The 19,689-nt window shown below is 36.8% G+C and overlaps 3 protein-coding genes across 3 annotated transcripts; 1 reads left to right on the top strand and 2 right to left on the bottom strand.

Moving 5' to 3' along the window:
* Window positions 1-1,696: 1,696 nt before the first annotated feature.
* LOC147521108 (uncharacterized) lies at window positions 1,697-2,194 on the bottom strand. The gene has a single exon (XM_086558212.1). It carries the CDS (start codon window positions 2,192-2,194, stop codon window positions 1,697-1,699), a length of 498 nt encoding a protein of 165 aa, XP_086414338.1.
* A 2,567-nt stretch (window positions 2,195-4,761) lies between these two features.
* On the top strand, window positions 4,762-10,214 carry SDS (Cyclin family protein). Its single transcript, XM_086558198.1, has 9 exons — window positions 4,762-4,902; window positions 5,013-5,117; window positions 5,217-5,285; window positions 7,216-8,016; window positions 8,099-8,263; window positions 8,575-8,741; window positions 9,432-9,560; window positions 9,657-9,837; window positions 9,931-10,214. The coding sequence occupies exons 1-9, from the start codon at window positions 4,762-4,764 to the stop codon at window positions 10,006-10,008; spliced, it is 1,836 nt and encodes a 611-aa protein (XP_086414324.1). The 3' UTR covers window positions 10,009-10,214.
* A 484-nt stretch (window positions 10,215-10,698) lies between these two features.
* On the bottom strand, window positions 10,699-13,159 carry LOC147521106 (binding partner of ACD11 1-like). Its single transcript, XM_086558610.1, has 6 exons — window positions 12,952-13,159; window positions 12,401-12,490; window positions 12,026-12,129; window positions 11,873-11,948; window positions 11,654-11,737; window positions 10,699-11,509 (listed from the first exon to the last, which is right to left on the bottom strand). Exons 1-6 carry the CDS (start codon window positions 12,955-12,957, stop codon window positions 10,928-10,930), a joined length of 942 nt encoding a protein of 313 aa, XP_086414736.1. The 5' UTR covers window positions 12,958-13,159; the 3' UTR covers window positions 10,699-10,927.
* Window positions 13,160-19,689: the final 6,530 nt, after the last annotated feature.

Below are 19,689 nucleotides of genomic sequence, written 5' to 3'. Positions count from 1 at the left end.
AAGGTAAGGTCTAATTATTGATTAATATTTGTTTAAAAGTCAATATAGTTGGTTGGTTGGTTTCAGATTCTGTTACTATTATTGCTGCAAATGCAGTCCAAGCTATTTCTTACTTCTGGGCTGGTTTAAAGGTGTTGCCTGGTACCATTTTGCACTTGCGTCCAGGTCTACTCTATGAGTGTCTGTGGAGTGTCACCATCTTATGTTTTAACGGATGATTTAACTAATATCCCATTTGGTTTTAACCAAGGATCAAAATATCGCCGATATATCTGATATATCGCCGATATATATATCAGTATTTTGGTACACTGATATTGATATTTCCGATATATATCTACCGAATATAGAATTCTTTTTTTTTTATATATATTGGAATTTTCGATATAAAATTTTATATCGCCGATATAATCGATATATTCGATATTTATGATATATATCAGTTGACTTTTTGACAATTTTTTAATATAAATCCGATATTTCCAATATATTTTCGATATATATTTTTTATATTTCTGATATTATATTTTCGATATATCCGATATTTCCAATATTTTAAATAGTTTGTACTGGTCACCAAAAAAATTGGATATATCCGATATATATCGGTTTTTAGGTGCACCAATATATTCATCAATATTGATATTTTGGGCCGTGGTTTTAACTTTCTCAATGTTTTTGTCTTGTTGCTTGAAGGAATATGCCTACATCAGCTGCCCTTGATGTGGTTGCAAAGCATCTAAAGTTCTAAACTAAAGTTCTTTAAAGCAAGGCCGAAAATATCGGTCGATTTATCGAAAAATCGCCGATATATATCGTTTTTTCAGCAATCCGACCAAAAATCCGAAATTGGTTTTAATATTTTTAAACCGATATATATCAAAACCGATATAAAGATATATATGTATATTTTCTATATTCGATATATATCGCTTGACTTGGTTGGTTGACAGGAACCGATTTTGTTGATGCCTATATAACGATATATTCGATATATCTGATATTTTTCGATATATTCCACCAAAATAGGCAAAAACGATTTATCTCTCCGACATATCGATATATCCGATATATATCTTTTTTTGGCCTCTCCGATATATCCTAATATCCCGAAAAATTGGGCCTTGCTTTAAAGTACGTCTGATGAGACAACCAATTAAACATATTCTTCTTGTTTAATGCATCTTATTATGAGTTCATCTTACATTGTTTGTGAAGCGTAATAATGGTACTTTCTCTTATTCTATATCGGGTTCCCACTTGCTGGAAATGTTTCGGAAACTTGATGGATGCTGGGACGTGCTTAGTTTGTGGTGAAAAAAGTTTTCGATTTGGTAAGGTTTATATTTCTGATGTCTGTCTAATATCCCAACAATTTCACATTTCAATATGATAATGTCTTTATGTCACAAATCATTGTTTTTTTTTTTTTTAAGTGAGCTTGAAATTTTATTAATAAGAAAGAAAAAATTACATGGTAAGTGAAAGATAAAATAAGATGAGAGAAACAATATAAAAGGGAAAAACCTATATAGAGGGGACTGTATTATTATAATAGATATGACTTCCCTACTAGGTAGATCCTCCATACCATTACCAATCATGTGCACTACCTCTAGTTCACAAATCGAAAATATGCTAAGTGAGGAGATTCCCACTTGAATATCCAAGCTGGCCTTCCTTCGAACAGATAGGTCTAGGTAGACGGCATTGAAGTCGCTTTGTTTGCTGCAAGATCAATCGAGAAATTGGCTTCTCTCCATGTGGTGGTGAAGATACAATTAACTACCTTTCCCTTAATGTTCTCCCACCTTTGTGTTAGCCACCAAGGCAGCTTACCAGTCCCAAAAGCCTTAATTGCAGCAGAGGAATTAGACTCTATTAAGATATTTACCCATTCGCGCTCCAAGACTACTTCCAAAACTTCCAAAATTGCAAGCACTTCCGCCAAATAATTGGTATTCACACCAATTTTTTTCCACATGACTAATTGGAATTCTCCTCTGTCATCTCTAAAAGTTGCACCTATCCCAGCAGGACTAGGATTGCCTTTTGCCGCTCCGTCACAATTTGCTTTCATATAACCAGGTGGGGGGAGGCACCATTTGCATTCTTTGATCAACGGAGCATTATTGGACTTACAAAGAACATTCAAGTTTTTAATCACTACAAGGTCTCGAACAGAGTTCTTCATCGTACCTTCCGATAAAAAACTAGATTGTTGTACTGAATTTATGATTTGCTTCTGACACCACCTGAAGTTGTTCTTCTTGTCCTAAAAAACAATTAGGTTCCTATGCTTCCATAGAGTAACCATGCCTCCAACTACTGCGGACAACCAAAGATGCTTAACATAAGAACTACATCACTTTCCCTGGTCCACTGCCTCTTGCATATTTCGAAAGTTGCAACTGAAGGAGAAATGCCCAGCCACCCATTTATATAAGTTTTTTTGCAAAAATACAATGCCAGGGAAGATGTTCCAGGTCCTCACCATGCGAGCGGCAAACATAACACCTAGAAACAAGCTTAACCCCTTTTTTTAGCTATGTCATCAGTAGCAACACATTTATGAACTAGCTTCCAACCAATAGCCGAGGTCCTAGGGTGAATGAATTTGTTCCAAATAGCTTTGTACCAACCCACCTTAGGCATTTTTTGTCTTATCTCATCAAAGGCAGACGAAACTGAGAATTCTCCCTTGAGGTCGGGTTTCCAAATTCTATAATCTGTTCTTTGCAAGTATAGAGTTGGTAGTTGGATCTCATGCATCCTCGCCTGCATAAAAATATTATGAACTGATTGTGGAATAAACCATTGGCCATTTACGATGAGATCACTAACCTTTACTTTGAGGCCTTTCAAAGCCCCAGGAGGTAGGTGTAACTGATTTGTGCCCAACCATTTGTGCCGCCACAAACTGACCAATCTCCCATCACAAAGGATCCATTCGGTTCTCTCCAACACCTCATCCAAAGCCCATTTAATTCCACCTCCAATAGTAGTGTTGACATGATACCTTATAAAGTCACCAACACGACTGAAGTATTTTTGCCGCATGAAATAAGCAAACTCATCTTTACCTATGAGGACTTGCCAAGCAAGCTTCATTAAGAGTGACAAATTCACCTCTCTCAGCCTTCTAATTCCTAGCCCTCCCTCATTATAAGGTTTGCAGACTTTTTCCCAAATAACTGTGATTTTCTTACTCTCCATAGGATTTCCCGACCAGAGAAAGTTTCTCATTAAAGTTTCACATTCTTTTATTATTCCCATGGGCCATTTGAAAACACTCATTTTGTAGACTAGAATACTGCCAAGAACCGATTTGATCAACACTGTTCTACCTTGAAAGGACAACAATCTACCCTCCAACTTGGCAAGCATGTGTTTAATCTTATCGGTGATGCAAGAAAGGTGTGTTTTGGTTGCTCGACCTTGAATTAATGGAACACCCAGATATCTATCAGGTAATACTCCCACTTGAATCCCCAGAACATCTTTGATTCTTTGTAGCCTTGTAGCACTAATATATATGCCCCAAGAACATCTTGCTTTTGTTTTGTTCATGTATTGACCCGAAGACTTTTGATACAACTCCAACAGTTTGGCAATTGCTTTAATGCCCTTCAGCTCCCCTTCGAGGAAAACAAAGATATATATTATCTGCGAAAAGGATATGCGTTGGAGCAGGAAACCCTTTAACAGTGACAAGAGGCTTAGAAATGCTTAGAGTTCTCAATGAGTTTAGCCCTCTGCTCAAAGTATCCTCAGCCAAAGCAAAGAGAAGGGGAGAGATTGGGTCTCCTTGTCTCAAACCCCTTCCAACATTCAAGAAGCCACAAAGACCGCCATTTATTAAAATGGATATCTTTACACTTTTAATAATCACAAAGATTCTACTGCACCACCAGTCACAAAACCCAAACTTGAGCATAACTTGATGAAGAAAGTCCCAACTAATAGTGTTGTATGCCTGAGTGAAATCAATTTTGAGGCCCACTGATCCACCATATCTTTTCTTGCGCATTTCATTCACCATTTCGGATGCTAACCCGATGCTTGACTATATACATTTGCCTCTTATGAACCCATACTATTCTTTTGAGATAAGTTTCCCAATAATCACTTCTAACCTCAATTGTAAGACTTTGAAAATGATCTTTACAAAGAAATTAGACATGCATATAGGCCTAAACTGCCAGGCTTTGGTAGCATTCTTATCTTTCGGCACAAGAACTAAGAAATTGGCATTCACTCCATTGGGCATGTGCCCCTCCAAGAAGAAAGACTTAACTGCCCAATACACTTCATTCTTGATTATCGGCCAACATTTGTAATAAAAGTGACCTTGAAAACCGTCCGACCTAGGTGAGCTATTAGCTTTCATTCTAAAAACCACATCTTCCATATCTCATTGTCCCTTTGTGATCTTTTTTCCGCTTAGATTACAAACGAATAATTCGAAGCTTTGATATACAATATACATGCATCTATTCCGTATAGTAAATTTGTAGCAAGAAATTGGTGTTTCTAGTAGGCTCCTTGATTACGCAGTGCAGTGCATCATAATGACACATTATTTTTGATAGAACAATATGTAGTTAGTGTATTTATCTTCAGATTTTGGTTATCTTTTTATTTTTCAGGACAATTAAATAATTCAGAAATTTATTAAGAAATTAGTAAAAATGCATAAATATAGGATATTACTCCTCCATATTTTTGTCACTGAAATGGTTAATATTATACAATAGTACAATGCAATTGGAAAAGTTATTTGAGAAAGGAAAAGGAGGAATGCAAATGATAGATGATCAAATCATTTCCGATGTAATGACTTTTGAGTTACAGTTACAGATGTTAGGATTTAACAACTATAATAGTCTGTCTTTGGCTAGTGTGAATGCTAATTAATGGTTGTTCCGTTGTTTCCTTTTTGTAGGTTCTGATTATATTTTTGAGAAAGACTGTATTTGGGAGGTTTTATTCTCTGTATTCTTGCCTTTAAGAATAAGGACAATCTTGACAAGAAAAATGTGACCGTTGAAGATGGCATAGTTCGTTGGCATTGGGCAACATTTGGTCGCCACTATTATACTCAATATGACTATGAGGTAATGATATTAATGGCTATTATTGATCATCTGCCAATGGCATTGAAATATAAGGATTATTAGTATGGTCTTTTAACATATTCAAATTGGTTTTTGAAGAATGTTGATCCAGGTGTAGCAAAGGAGCTGATGGCCAATATGGTTAAGCAAGAGTCTTCTCTTCCTGAGGTTAACAGGGCGCCGTGTTATGGGTGCCACACACTAGGGGTGGGAAATGGGCCGGGTCGGGTTAGTCTGGCCCTAAATATTTAAAACTTTTCAATTATTATGGTTTCCATAAAGTCGAGTCGGGCCGGGTCATAAGTCTAAAATCTCAAGCTCTGACCCTATTCTAAGCCCTTTTTAAAAGTTTTAGGCCCGGCCTATATATTTTCTCCTTTTTACTGCACTAATTTTAAAACTCATTTATATTCCAAAATATTTTCAAAGATGTGCAAACTCAAAGTCTCACCACTTTGAAATTTGAATAACAACAAATCTAGTAATAATTTTTAATAAATCCAACAATTTAAAATGTATATCCACAATCTAATAAACCTTATGACTAATCTATATTTCAAAATTACGTTAAAATACACAAGACACATTTTGGAAGGAGCTTTCACCGATATAATTAAATCACATTTTTTATTGTACTTTCAATCTTGACCAAAATTACATTTAACATTGAAGAACACAAAGACAAATAAGAGTTTGGAATGAGTTTTATTGACGCCAAGCTATTTTTATTAAGCTAGTGCCGCCATTATTGTTCTTGGCTGACTAGATGGGGAGTTATTGTGAGGTGCGGTGAGTTCGTTGGATAGAAACAATTAGGTTTACAAATTTTTATGATATAAGACTAGTTATTAAAAGTACCCATATTGATAAATTACAACGAAAGGACGATGTTATTTTAATTGAAAACATGTAACCAAGGAGTTGGATAGTTATAGTATGTGTTTTTATAGTGAAATTATAACTAGGCTTAGTGAGGGATTGATTAGGGTCGGGCCTATGTTTCAGAATCTTAGCCCTTATCCTGTTTTAGAAGGCATTAGGGCCGGGTCGGCCATACCCTAAACTCTATGAGAGCTTTAGTTGTGAGGGTTTTATAGGGCTTAGGGTCGGGTCGGTCAGGGCCGAATTAGGGTCGTTAGAGCCAAATTCCCACCCCTACCACACACCACAGAAGAGCTGATCAAGACGGCAGCAGAAAATCTCAACTGCCCGAATGGTTCTTGTATTTTATCAGAAGACGCCAGTGAAATTCTTGAAGTAGAAATGATTTACGATGGTCAAAAACTGTGAACTTCCACGGCTAGCAATTTGATAATTGAACAGCTCAATCTTCATCGTCTCTTCCCCTTTGTCCGTTGTTTTCCGTATCCTCGTTTTACTGTACCAGTAATGCATAGTTTGGAATTCGTTTATTGGTTACTACAAGCATACAATATATAGATTTGCTAGTATATGTCAACAAATATTGAAACGGGAAATCAAAATCGCATTCTATTGCTATATATACCGTACGTGTCTGGTTCGGCAAAGTAAAACATTTACTAGTTAATTAAATAAAGCCTGTTTAACACATATCTCTTTATTCCAAATCCAATTCATTAAGAGTAAGTACACTTCATTAACTACCATGCTAAAATATGCTATGATCTTCTCACTTTCAGTCATCTTTCATTAACTAAACCATGCATGGATTACCAACCCTTCACACCATGAAGAACGTGAGTGAGAAACTAATAGCTGACCTGGCATCTCATGGCCCACCACCACACCATATATAAAACAGGAGACAAACAACAACAACTTCAGTCGCAGTCTCATTTCTCTACTTTTATTCTCTTATTACACCACCCAAAAAACGGTTATAAATAACCTGCAACAACAAGTAGTACTTAATTGCTGCGCGCTCATTTCTTCTTCTCCACTCTTTCATTCTCTCTCTCTGCAAATTCCAGATCTACAAACTTAAACACAAAAACAAAACTTCTTCATCATCATCATCAAAGAAATTTACAATGACTGAAATCACGAGTTTTAGAAGAAAACGAAAGGCAGATGATACATTCGTTACTACTAAGAAGCTTCGATCGAAAATTCCTAGAAGAAAACGATTTCAAATCTCTCCTATTCTAATCATCATCATCATCATCATCATCATCATAATGCTGATGAATTATCATTAACCTCTTTTCATCAACAACAAGCTGTTTCTGTTTCTAGCTCTTCTTCATGTTTTCCTGGTGAAATAGTTTCTTCTTGGGTTTCAGTTGATAGATCAGAGAATAATAAGAAACCGAGATCTAATCGTCTCAAAAGAAGAATTGATACTGATGAAACTCAAAGTGATGATCAAGTGAATAACAAGAAAGGAATTATTGAATTATCTGAAACTTCATGTGTTGAATCATGTTCCACCACCAGCGTCTTCTTCGACAAAGAGGTTCTGCTAATTGAAGCCAATAAATCAGTTTCTCTTTCAGAAGTTTCATGCATTCAACAAACTGACAACAACAACAACACATCGATTACTATCTTTTCAGATGAAGCACCATTACAATCGAATGTAGAATCAACGGTTGATCAGAAACCGAAAGACTTAATTGAATACAATCTAGTTTGTTCAGAGAATTTTTCTTCTTATTCAGAAGAAGAGTTTTCAACTAATTCGGAATTCGAATCAGAACTATTTCCTAAATCTTCAAGTTGTTATGATTACTTTTCTGATTATACTCCTTCTATGTTAATCGATTCTTATGAATCATCTTCACAATCTGATTGGGAAACAAATTTAACTCCTCCTGTTTACTTCCCTCTCTTCGCTCAATACTCTAAACAGTTTTCAAAACTCAATGCATCTTCTTCCTCAATTCCACTCTCTGAACAAATTCCAGATGAATTCACGGTAATTTTATTAATTTTAACAAAGCTTAATTTTATTAATTATATTGTGTTTTTGAATTTTGATTGACTTATGGTGTTTTCAGTTGTTGAAATTTGAGAATGAGGAATATGAGGAGAGTTATAGAAAGTTTAGAAGCAGAGAGAGAAAACTGGTGTTGAATGATTACGTGGAGCAGTATTTCTCGACTACTGAGTTTGGTAAACTTGTGCTTCAACAACGGATTAAAATGGTTAACTGGATAGTGGAGGTGAGATCTTGTGTATTGGTAGTAGAATATCTAAGTTTACTGTTTTTAACGAATGATGACACGTGTCACTTATTTGTTGGAGATAGAAATGAGGAGCAATAAAGTACGTTTGTTTTCTTATTTTGGTGTGTGATTAAAAATTGGATGCATGTGCGTCATGATCGTGTTATTGTTAGCTAGGAATGATTAGTTATTTAGTTTGTTGTCATGGAGTGATTGACTATATTACCCCCACACTTTAAAATACAATTACATATAGACATATAGTGATGATGGTGATGATGGTGATGTGGGTGTTTGATTGCAAGCAGGAATCAAATGTAAGGGAGCTGCAATCAGAGACAATGTTTTTAGGAGTGAGCTTATTGGATAGATTTCTAGACAGAGGATTCTTTAAACAGAAAAGGAAGCTTCAGCTTTTGGGAATAGCTTGTCTATCACTAGCCACACGACTTGAAGAGAACCAGCCTTATAACTGGTAATTTTAATTTTTCACACTAGTAGAGTAGATTAAATGTTTTTAACTGTTTAACTGCTTTCCAATTATTTGATGAAATGGAGTTGTGGGAATAATATGGACTGGAATTGAGCTGGCCCAAGCTGAAATGGCTAATTAAGAATAGAATCTACACTACCCCCCTATGCATTGCATATCCTATTTTTAACCCATTGATGGTTGAGATAGATGGAAACACCTCTGATCTAGAAGTAACTATTACACTTGGTATGTCAATTCTCAGATCAAGGCCTTGTTTTGTAACTTGTACAAGCAAAACAGATGCATAATAAGTGGGCAAGTATAAGTGTATAACTCTACTAGTGGACCTTGTTGTCTTGCTATAAGTCCTTACTAGAAATCGGATAATAACCGCAGTCACATTTCAACTACAGATGATGGAATTTCACCTCCACTAGTCATTGAATAATTTCAAAATGAGCCTTAAGCCAAGGCGTGACCAGACTTCCTAGAACGATTTGTATATATAGCATAATTGAGATGCGCATATGGCTCTATAATCATTTGTGCTGTATGAAGAATGGACAGTGCGAAAAGTTGTATTAAGTCATATATAATTTTTAAATAACTGGATCCTACATTGTAGCTTTACTGGACTGATTACAATAAGTAAAATAACTGTATCTTTATGTTGTGGATGGAAAACTTCAGTGTGAGGCAGAGCACATTCAATGTGGGGAAAAATACATACAGCAAGTCTGAAGTTGTTGGCATGGAGTGGCTAGTGCAGGAAGTTCTCAACTTCCAGTGTTTCTTGCCCACAATATACAATTTCTTATGGTATGCTAGTCCTCTGTATCTCATTACATACCATAGAATAAACTGCTACTTGTTCATATCCCAGCCACCAAGAGTTTGATGAAGAGTTTCTTATAGGTTCTACTTGAAGGCAGCAAGAGCTAATGGCGAGGTAGATAAGACGGCTAAGTATCTGGCAGTACTCTCACTGCTTGACCATGAACGACTGTGCTATTGGCCTTCAACTGTTGCAGCAGGGTTGGTCATACTAGCTTCCCTCTCAGCCAATCAGGAGTCCTCTTGCCAATGGGTTATGGAGGTAATACTAAATCTAAAACACTAAATCCAGTAATTCATGCAGATGTTTACTTAACAAAGAGTTTCATTGGTATCCTACATTTATCTTTTACAGACTCATGTGAGAACCAAAAACGACGATCTACCTGAATGCATCCAGAGTCTGGAGTGGCTAGTGAAGTATGTCTGCTAAAAGGCACTCACCACCTTGTGTTCACAGAAGCAATTTCTTTCCTTCACCTCACTCATCCGAAGGAATTGCTTGATAAATTTAGTAGGTCAGACGAAAGCCATTATTAGACAGTAGGTCTCTAAAGTGTTCTGTAGTCTTTCCCATGTAATACTGGAATTGTTGCTGCATGTTGTTGTTGTTCTGCATAACAACAGAGAAGAACTAGCTAGAGCCCAAGTGACTCGGTAGAAACTGTGTACCCAGTCAACTAAAGCAAGTTGGTTGGAAATATTGAAGAAAAAAACAAGCAATAAATAGATTTAGTGACTGGGCAAAGCCCAGTCCTCTTAGTTAACGCAGCCATAGTAACTTCTTCTGGGACCCTTAGGATCTTTTAATCCTCTGAACTTATGATATATAGTCTATACAAAGGTCACTTATAGTCTTGGAACCATAATGACTTAATGAATATGTTTCACAAACTCTAATAAGTAGAGCATAGACCACGTATGAAAATCGAACTAAGATCTCAGTAAGAAATTTGTTAATAGTAGTATACCAACGTAAAGGGCGTTACTTCCTTTGCAACTTTGAGTAATATATTATCTCTGTATCTCTTAAACTCCCAAGACCAAAAATCAGAAAGGAAAACCGTAGAATCCTTGACGTTCTGATTGGTATGAAATGAAACCAAGCCGCAAAAGAAAACCGTAACAAAAAGAATAGCTTCATTTATAGAAACCAGTAATTCAAGATAACTTGCTTCTTGTCTGTTAAGAACCAAACAAAAAGAAAATGTATATCTACATATCAACATGAAATACAACATCTGTGCTAAAAAAACAAGATCAACAGAATTCACGTAGCAAAAGAAGAAAATGAACATACTGGAGTAAACAACGAGTCCGAGCTCAGGTCCCCAAAATACAAACTTCACCAGTCATATATTCCCCAGCTTCCCATCAAAAGAGTTATCAAGTGGGACAACTGGAGGCGAAGCTGCAGACTCGTCAAGCTGGAGCTGCGCAAAGTCACTAACAACCCCAGTCCTCTCTTTGTATAACATATCCTTCTTCTCCTCCTCAGCCTTCTCCAGTTTCTCCTTGGTCATAAGGCTTACATCTTCAGCTGCTCTAGCGACCTTACTGATGGCACCAGATACCCAAGATGCACCAGTTGAGACATACTGGTTGTTCAAGATGGCAGAACTTGCACTTGTTGCCTTCTGTTCAGCAACAGCAAAGGCCAACCTAGTCTTCTCAGACACCTGAAACAACTCATCCACCTCCCTTACCTTTTCATTAACTACAGCTGTCCCAATACCTATCTTCTCACTCAGGCCTATCTTCTTATCAATTGATGCAACAGTTGCAGAGGCATTCGATGTCAAATGGAGCCGTTCATCAAAGGTCTTAGCCTTGTTAAGAGCGTCCTTTCCCAAGCTGAATCCCTTTGCGAGCATGCTACTAACCACATCCTCAGCCTTTCGAACAGTTGAATCAGGATCGGAGTGTATCGTCTCCTTCAGAGTGGAAAAAAAAACAAATTAAGGAACGACATGAGAAAAAACTGCTTCTCTAGAAAACCAAAGGTACAGACATTAACAGTATTTGTATTCTATAGTTACTATAAGTATTGTATTCAACATCCATATCATTAAATTTACCGAGCTTTGTGAAAAAACATCAGGAGGCAATTGATAATTGTCGATGGGTGTTATAGTGACAGGAAGATCTTTTATGGTGGAACCCTGCATCAACAAATAGATGAAATTATCTAACGGATCATAAGACATTGAAAATTACTATGCCTGCGCATAAAATTCCAACAAAAATTTCTAAGACTTGCAAACAATCAAAGTTCCTCATCTGGGACTTGTACACACCGCCAGAAGCAATGCTGTCTCTGCTCCTTGTGAATACTTGAAGGTAACATATGCGAGCTGGGACATTTCAGACTCGCTGCAAAAGAGAAAGATAATTCTTCAGAATAACTATGATAAGAACATGAGTTGTACAGTAGATGTAAGAAGCCTGACCTTTGCATTTCAATGTGCTGAATGTTCCCAGAGAATGAGAAAAATTCTTTGATATCCAATTCAGTTGCTGCTAGTGAAATGTTGCTAACCTTCACTGTTCTTATCTGTGACCGGACACAACAAATGGAATGAGGATTACAAGAAAAGCAAAACAAATAAAATGCCAGTACTCGATCAGCAGATAGTGCAATAGAGTGAACCAGTTATTTGGTATGCAGCTGCACTTCTTACAGCCTACTGATTCTTTGTTAGTCAGCATGTATGTACCTCATATTATACCGTAAACAGTCCGATGTGTATAATTTAGAGTAGTACCAAAAAAAAAAAATCACTCTAGTATACAAACACCATAATACGAAATTCCATTTTTTTTACCTTCAGTTCAGATACATTGATTGTCCAATTGGCTGAAGGATCTAACTGAGGATCCATTCCTTTCCTTGGATCACTATGGTCTATGGGAACCTACACATACATGTCAAACTAAGTACGTCATCAAAGTTAATAAAATCAAAGGAAAAACTATCTACAAAAAGCACTATCTGTCTATCTTCCACAATGAACCAATCCAAAAATGTAAAAAGGGACTGCGTAGTTACATATAGACATGGAGTTGAACAAAAATTTCCACAATACGCCTATGAACCTATAAGCCTACATAGATTCGTCTAGGATGATTGGGACAGGCCAACTATAGGCCAATTCGCGACTAAGTATGGTGGAATATAATGTCATAATTTTCAAGGCCATACCAACATGGCCTAAAATAAATAATTAAGAACTCCAAATAATTGTCACGAGAAAGATAAAAACGTTCAAACAAGGAGATTCACAATTAAAATCCAAAATGCACAGATCACTTATATCAAATGGAACTCTATGACAAAAAAATAGTAAAGGAAGAATTAAAAATGTGATCGACATACCGACATTTGAGAGGATGAAAAAATGAAAATAGAGTGATTAGGAATTTCTGGAAATAGAAAAGAATAGAGGAATAGAGACGATGGTTGAAAAGGGAAGAAGGTGGGTGAAAATGGTTTTCGTAACTAACAACACCACGTTAGCAGCGGGAAGTTCGCGCTCCCTTTCACTTTTGTATTGAAGTTACAAGCAGTTGGTTAGAGCAAGTCCAATAATGGGCAGCTAAAAGGTGCCACCCTTTAGCAGCCCAACTAAATTTGGCAGGACAATTCAAAAAACCAGTCCAATTGGAGAATTTTAGCAGTTGTTAATTTCGGGATACGAGGGCACCGTCCATCCATTTTATTAAAATAGAAGACAAACGGTATAGTTTCTGCTGTCTGTATAATAATAACCAACAGACGGCAAAAACTATGATGTCTGTATTCCGAAACTTATTATGGCAGCCGCTAGCGAAGGTCTTATTTTTTGCTGGGTTTTTTACTCCTTCCAAATTTAAAACCCTTTTAGCAGTCCTATTGGAATGACATTTTTGTGGTTGGGGTGCTATATTTGCATTTAGCAGCCCATATAACCCCTATTGGACTTGCTCTTAGAGCATCATCAACACATTGCTATTTTTCATTTTCAATGTGACAGTTGACAATTTTTATAGCAATTTTCATCACCAACATATTGTTAAATGATCGTTTTGATTTTAAGAATTGTCAAAACTGGAGCCAAATTGGTGAAGAATATAGAAATGGTGTGCATGGGAAAACTTGACCCGTCCAAGAGTAGAAATTGTGTGCACGGGACAACTTGACCCGTCCAAGAGTGGGATGGGTGTCACACCCCCAATTTCGACAGAATTCGGAAAAAACAATATTTGTTCCCGACTCTTCAATCTTCGAGGTGTGACGCACTCTCAACTCCGAAAAACCCATAAACAGTTTAAATATGCAGATAATTAAAAACCAATAAAAATTTTAACTTAAACAAAAGTCATCTTCATTACAAAAATTTCAAATAAGATTAGGTTACAAATCTCTTTTCAATAACTCTTTATTTAAATTTACAAATGAAAATACAAATAACTTTGTCTCAACTGAAAATTTATATCACCTCAAGGGAAAATAAAACATATCCTGAAATGCAACGCTAACGCAAACCACAAGCAGCAACCAACCTTTTTCAACACTAAACCTGTCAAGACTTATCAACAATAAGCAAACATGCAAATCGGGTCAGCATTATAAAAATGCTGGTGTGAGTAACTCTAAAATACAACATATATTTATACATAAACATACACAGACCATAAGGCAGTTAGTTCCTCCACCGAGGCGCCTTAATTTCCAACAACTAATACGACATTCTTAACTACAATAAATAAGGCAGGTAGTTCCTCCACTGAGGCGCCTTAACTTCCCACTAACCACATAACAAACCATACACATAATAAAAAGGCATGTAGTTCTTCCATTGAGGCGCCTTAAGTTCTAACTAAACAAATAACCAATCAAGCATATTATATCCGTATCGCATTTCATGCTCAATTACAGAGTAGGTCGTCTCTCCCCAAATAATTAGTTTGACCCACCCTTCTGCAAAACTCTATCCAATCATATATTTAAAGATATATTATTAACCAACACATTACCATAATTATATTAATTAAGGCTTTCTTTGCGTGTCCCTAAAATCACGTCGTAACTATGTCTTACCTAGTTTCTCTGGCTACCACAATCGCTTCCCAACGCCGAACATGTACATCCACATGCCTCCCCTCACATAATGAACCACTCCGTGCGTAACTACCCTAAGCGAGATGCCGCACACCAGATAACCCTCACACGAAAGCCATTATGCAAGTACTGCCACTATTCGGCATAAAATATCGCGCATCTCGTTCTAATTTTGCGAACGGAATAATCAAGCCACTATTAAATCTACGCCCGGAAAAGGGCATTCAGATTCTTGAAATGCGGAAGGGCCAATCCAATTACTTTCCCCCAAAGGGCCATTCAGATTCACTGAAACGCCAGAAGGCCCAAATCACATGAGTTGTGGTAGCTAGGTTAAGTTCTAGGATTTTCGTTACGTAATTTATTCAAGTGTCAGACATATATATCTCAGAATAATTCTTATTCTATCCCATGCCAGTATACTTAATTGTACTGAAGCTCAACATTTCTCGTTATAATACAATCCACATTATTACGTGCCAATACTATTCATTGCACGCTATCCGAATATCTCTATATCAAATCTCGAAACTTATTATTTCACGTGCCAATTATATATTGCACTAAGCCATAATATTTAGAAATATCTCAATATATCTCATAACCACTTTCATTCTTTCACGTGCCAATATATTATTGCACTACACCACAATCCCGTGGGAAATATCCACAAATACTATACTACATCCTAGTAGCATCTCACAGATAAAATAATGGAGCGTTTATACATTTATTTCTCCAAAACTATTGCATTTAATATATATATCCCGACATATTAGATAATGTCACAATTGCTTCAAACGTATCGCATAACATTTTTATTGCGTTTTAGGAATATTATATCTCCTAAAGTTTCTATCTCGTCACGTGTCAAAATATACACAATATCAACGTCAAATCATTCCTAGATAATGACAACCAAATTATACAATTTTCGACAATATTTTATTACTACATTTGTCCATATTCTTAAATATATGAAAAAAACTGAAAAAAGTCAACAGCCCACAGTCAACAGTCAACGGTCAATGGTCAAAGATCAAAGTCAACGCATTATTGTCCAAGTCAAACTGTCGTTTCCATGATCAACAAGTTCATGGTCATAGCCATGGTTCATGGCTAAAGTCAAAGGTGCATGGCTCATGGGCTCAGGACTAAGGAAAATGGCTCGGACCCAACTAGCCAAGCCCAAACCCAAACCTTAGAACCCGGCCCTAAAAGTCTAAACATTTAAAGACCCAATTAGATCTATTTTAGGTTATATGGACCGTCCCAAAACCAAATTAGAAACTGGCTCCAAACACAAATGGGTTCGCCCCAGAGAATTAAACTGAAACCGGCCTAGCATTTAAACTAAAACTGGTCCACAACTTAAACTAAACTGGTCCTAAACAAAAGATTAATCCGGTCCAACAACTAACTAGTGTTTAGACCCAAAAACTTATATCAAAACCGGCCCAACCAAAACAAATGAATTGTTGGCCCAAACAACTTAAACTAAACCGGGCCCAAACAAAACATAATAAACTGGCCCAACAACTAAAATCTAAAGGCTTTGGCCCAAAGCCCAAATCCCAAGCCCAACTGACCAACAAGTCATCTTCTCCATCAGGCTTCTTCCTCCACCGCACCAGCTCGCGCCGGCCACCACCCCTCATCTCCTCCTTCCAGCGGTTTTGCTCCAAATCAAAAACCCTATAGCTTTAATGAAAGCTCCAACTTAACTCGATTCCTCACCTCACATCCCCTCCTTCAAACTGGATCGCGCCTCCTTCAAACTGGATAGCGCCTCCTCCAAACTTCCACATCCCCATACATCAGTACTCACCCACACACTACAATCAACCATAAACCCATCGATTTTAGTCTAGATGCAAGCCCCACAACTCAAATTAAACCAAAAACAGCCAAACCAAGTTTTCCCAAAACTCTCCATCGGCGCCATTAACGCCTTCTTCCACCTGCAACAGCACCCACCCAAACACCAATAACCAACATCAAACATATAACCCCCGACATCAAACAACCCATTCAAAACCACAATAAAAGATGAGGTCAACCAAACGGCAGGTTGTTCTCTCCATCTTGGGCTCGGGACACCATTAACGGGCCCAAACCAGGTTCGACAGTTCTAAATCTCAAATTTCAGAGTTCGAGTTTTAACAACACAACAGTTTTCAATAGAGTTTTAACAACAGACAGGACCCCGAATAATGAACAGTAAAAATTAAGTGAAAACATGGGATAGTAAACTGTTTCTGTATACGGTGAAGTAGAAAAACTAACTACTCACCAGATAATTAACGACTCCTACTTAATTCCTCCTAGTCGAGTCGAGTCGTTACTCCAACGCTCGAGCAAACAAGCCGCCTCCATTTTTATTATTTTTTTATTATCCCAGAACCCTATTCTCTAGAACAATGTGATTATATACTTGGGTTTGAAACCTAAGCCCAATACAGACTCGGGCCCAGAAATCAGGCCCACATATCCCAAATCCAATCCAACCAATTTTAAATAAATAATTAAATTAATTAATTAATTAATAGATAAATACGTATTTTAAATACGGGCGTTATAATGGGTCTACTTTAGCTGCCCAACATTTTTTTGTTTTTCTTTAATAAAAAATGAAAACGGTTCTATTTTGTACCGTTAGAATTAACGTCTATATTTAGTTCCGTTGGACTGGGCCTATATATATTGCATATATGCTTAACTCATTTTTCACCAATTCACTTCATCTTCTTCTTTCTTCTTTTATTCTTCACCAAAATCACAAAATGTCTTCACAAAGGTCTAGAGGTAGAGGAAATAGAGGTGGTAGAAATAGTGAAAACCAAAGCCAAGAAAACAACCAACATACCTATGTTCAAGGTCGTTCAAAAAATTTCACAACTGTTGAAGATGAAATTTTATGTCATAGTTAGATTTTTATTTCAGAAGATGCAGTTGTTGGAACGGGCCAAAATAGGCATGTTTTTTTTGAGAAAATTGCTAATGAAATGAACAAGCGTATGAGCCAACTTGGTCATGCAGGGCAACCACGAACTGGTGGATCGGTTCAAGCGCGTTTTCACATCATCCAACATGCGGTAACTTTATTTCAAGGTTATTATGATCAACAATTGAGAATGAATGCTATTGGTACTAATGCGGATGATACAATGTCACGAGTTCGTACTATTTTTTTAACTGTTCAAAAGGAACATTTTAAATTTGAGCATTGTTATTAGATTTTAATTTTAAGTCCAAAATGGAATCATTTCTATCAAACTAGAAGTGATAGTAGTTCTAAAAAACAGAGAACCACTTCTAGTAGTGATGTTAGTGGTGGCATCAGTGGTAGATCAACCGCAAACAATATTGGAATAGCCAATATTTCGTTAGATGAAGAAAGTTAACCATCGAGGGAAGTGCCCGGATCAGAAAAACAGCCAAAGGAAAGAAAGTTTAAGAAAAGAGATGCTGATGAAGTTGCGCACCAAATGGCACAAACTCTGAAGGAGGTCAGATACAATCAACTTACAACTGCAAAATATCTGCAAGAACAAACAGAGCTAAAACGACAAATGTTCCTCTTAATGAAAAAGGAAAAAGAAGACGAAATATTGAGACTTGAAGCATAGAAAGAACAAGATATCATGATGCTTGATCTAAGCAAGTTTAGCGGTATTCAACTGACATTTTGAGAAGCTAAGCAAACAGCTATCTATCATAAGTGGGTTGAACAAGAACAAGGTATTACTGCTGCTCCTTCTATTCCTAATTATCCAACCTCTTCTACTCCATATATTCCAACCCCTCCTAGTCCATACATTCCAACCCATCATTCTCAATAGTTTGGGTCTTTTTCTTCTTCTGGATCAACAAACAATGCTAGTCAGTCTCGTGGTACACGACCACTCTATCCCAATCCATTTCTGAGGGATGAAAATGAATAATATGAAGATGATGATTTTTAGTTATAATGTTTTTAATTCCAAGTATGTGCAAATCTTATTCAACAAATCACAATTTTATTTAAACAAAACAAACTTGATAAAAGTACACTTAACAGAAAATACATAAAGCACACTTAAAAAACACAGTTAACAGAAAATTCAACTAAGACAAATCAAACTTAAACAAACTTGATGAAAGTACAGTTAACAGAAAATACAGAAATCACACTTAAAAAACACAGTTAACAAACTTAAACAAACTTATTAGTTGTTCCTTTGGTTGTGGCGTGCACCATAACGTGCCCAATGATGTTCAACCAGATCATTCTTCAATTGTTGATTAGTAGCTCAACAATGAATACTTAATGTCCTGGCTACCATGTTTTGCACAAACAGATGGTCATTACTCTGCATCTCAACTTCATGCCGCAACCTTCATCTGAAGGTGGTTTCCACTTTGGAAGTTATACATTACGTTCATTCTCAACAATCATGTTATGAAGTATAATACATGTCTTCATTATACGGGATAGAGCTCCTTTGTCCCACTGACGAGCAGGCCTGCTAACAATTGCAAATCTAGCCTGTAAAACACCAAAACCACGTTCCACATCCTTACGAGTTGCTTCTTGCGCTTTTGCAAAGTTAGTATCCATAGGAGTAGAAGGAGATGGGATTGTTTGAATCAGTGTAGCCCATGGTCGATATATTCCATCAACAAGGTAGTAGCCCATGTTGTAACATGTTGTAAGGATTGTTATTAACTTGATAAACACAAGCTGGAGCTGTTCCTCTGACTAAATTATCAAATAAATGAGAATTATCAAACACATTAAGATCATTACACGATCCAGCCATTCCAAAGTATGCGTGCCAAAACCATAGCTCCGATCCTGGTCTACAACTGCTTCCAAAATCATAGTCGCTTTTCTAGCATGGCCCAAATAAGTTCCATGCCACGCAGTTGGACAATTTTTCCATACCCAGTGCATACAGTCTAAACTACCCAACATACCTGGCCAACCGCGTTCTTCACCTACTGCAAACAAACGTGTTACATCTTCTTCCG

Source organism: Coptis chinensis, chromosome 1, assembly GCF_015680905.1.
Source record: "Coptis chinensis isolate HL-2020 chromosome 1, ASM1568090v1, whole genome shotgun sequence".
NCBI classification, from domain to species: domain Eukaryota; kingdom Viridiplantae; phylum Streptophyta; class Magnoliopsida; order Ranunculales; family Ranunculaceae; genus Coptis; species Coptis chinensis.
Note: the sequence above shows the minus strand (reverse complement) of the source record. Positions and strands in the feature narration are given on the sequence as shown.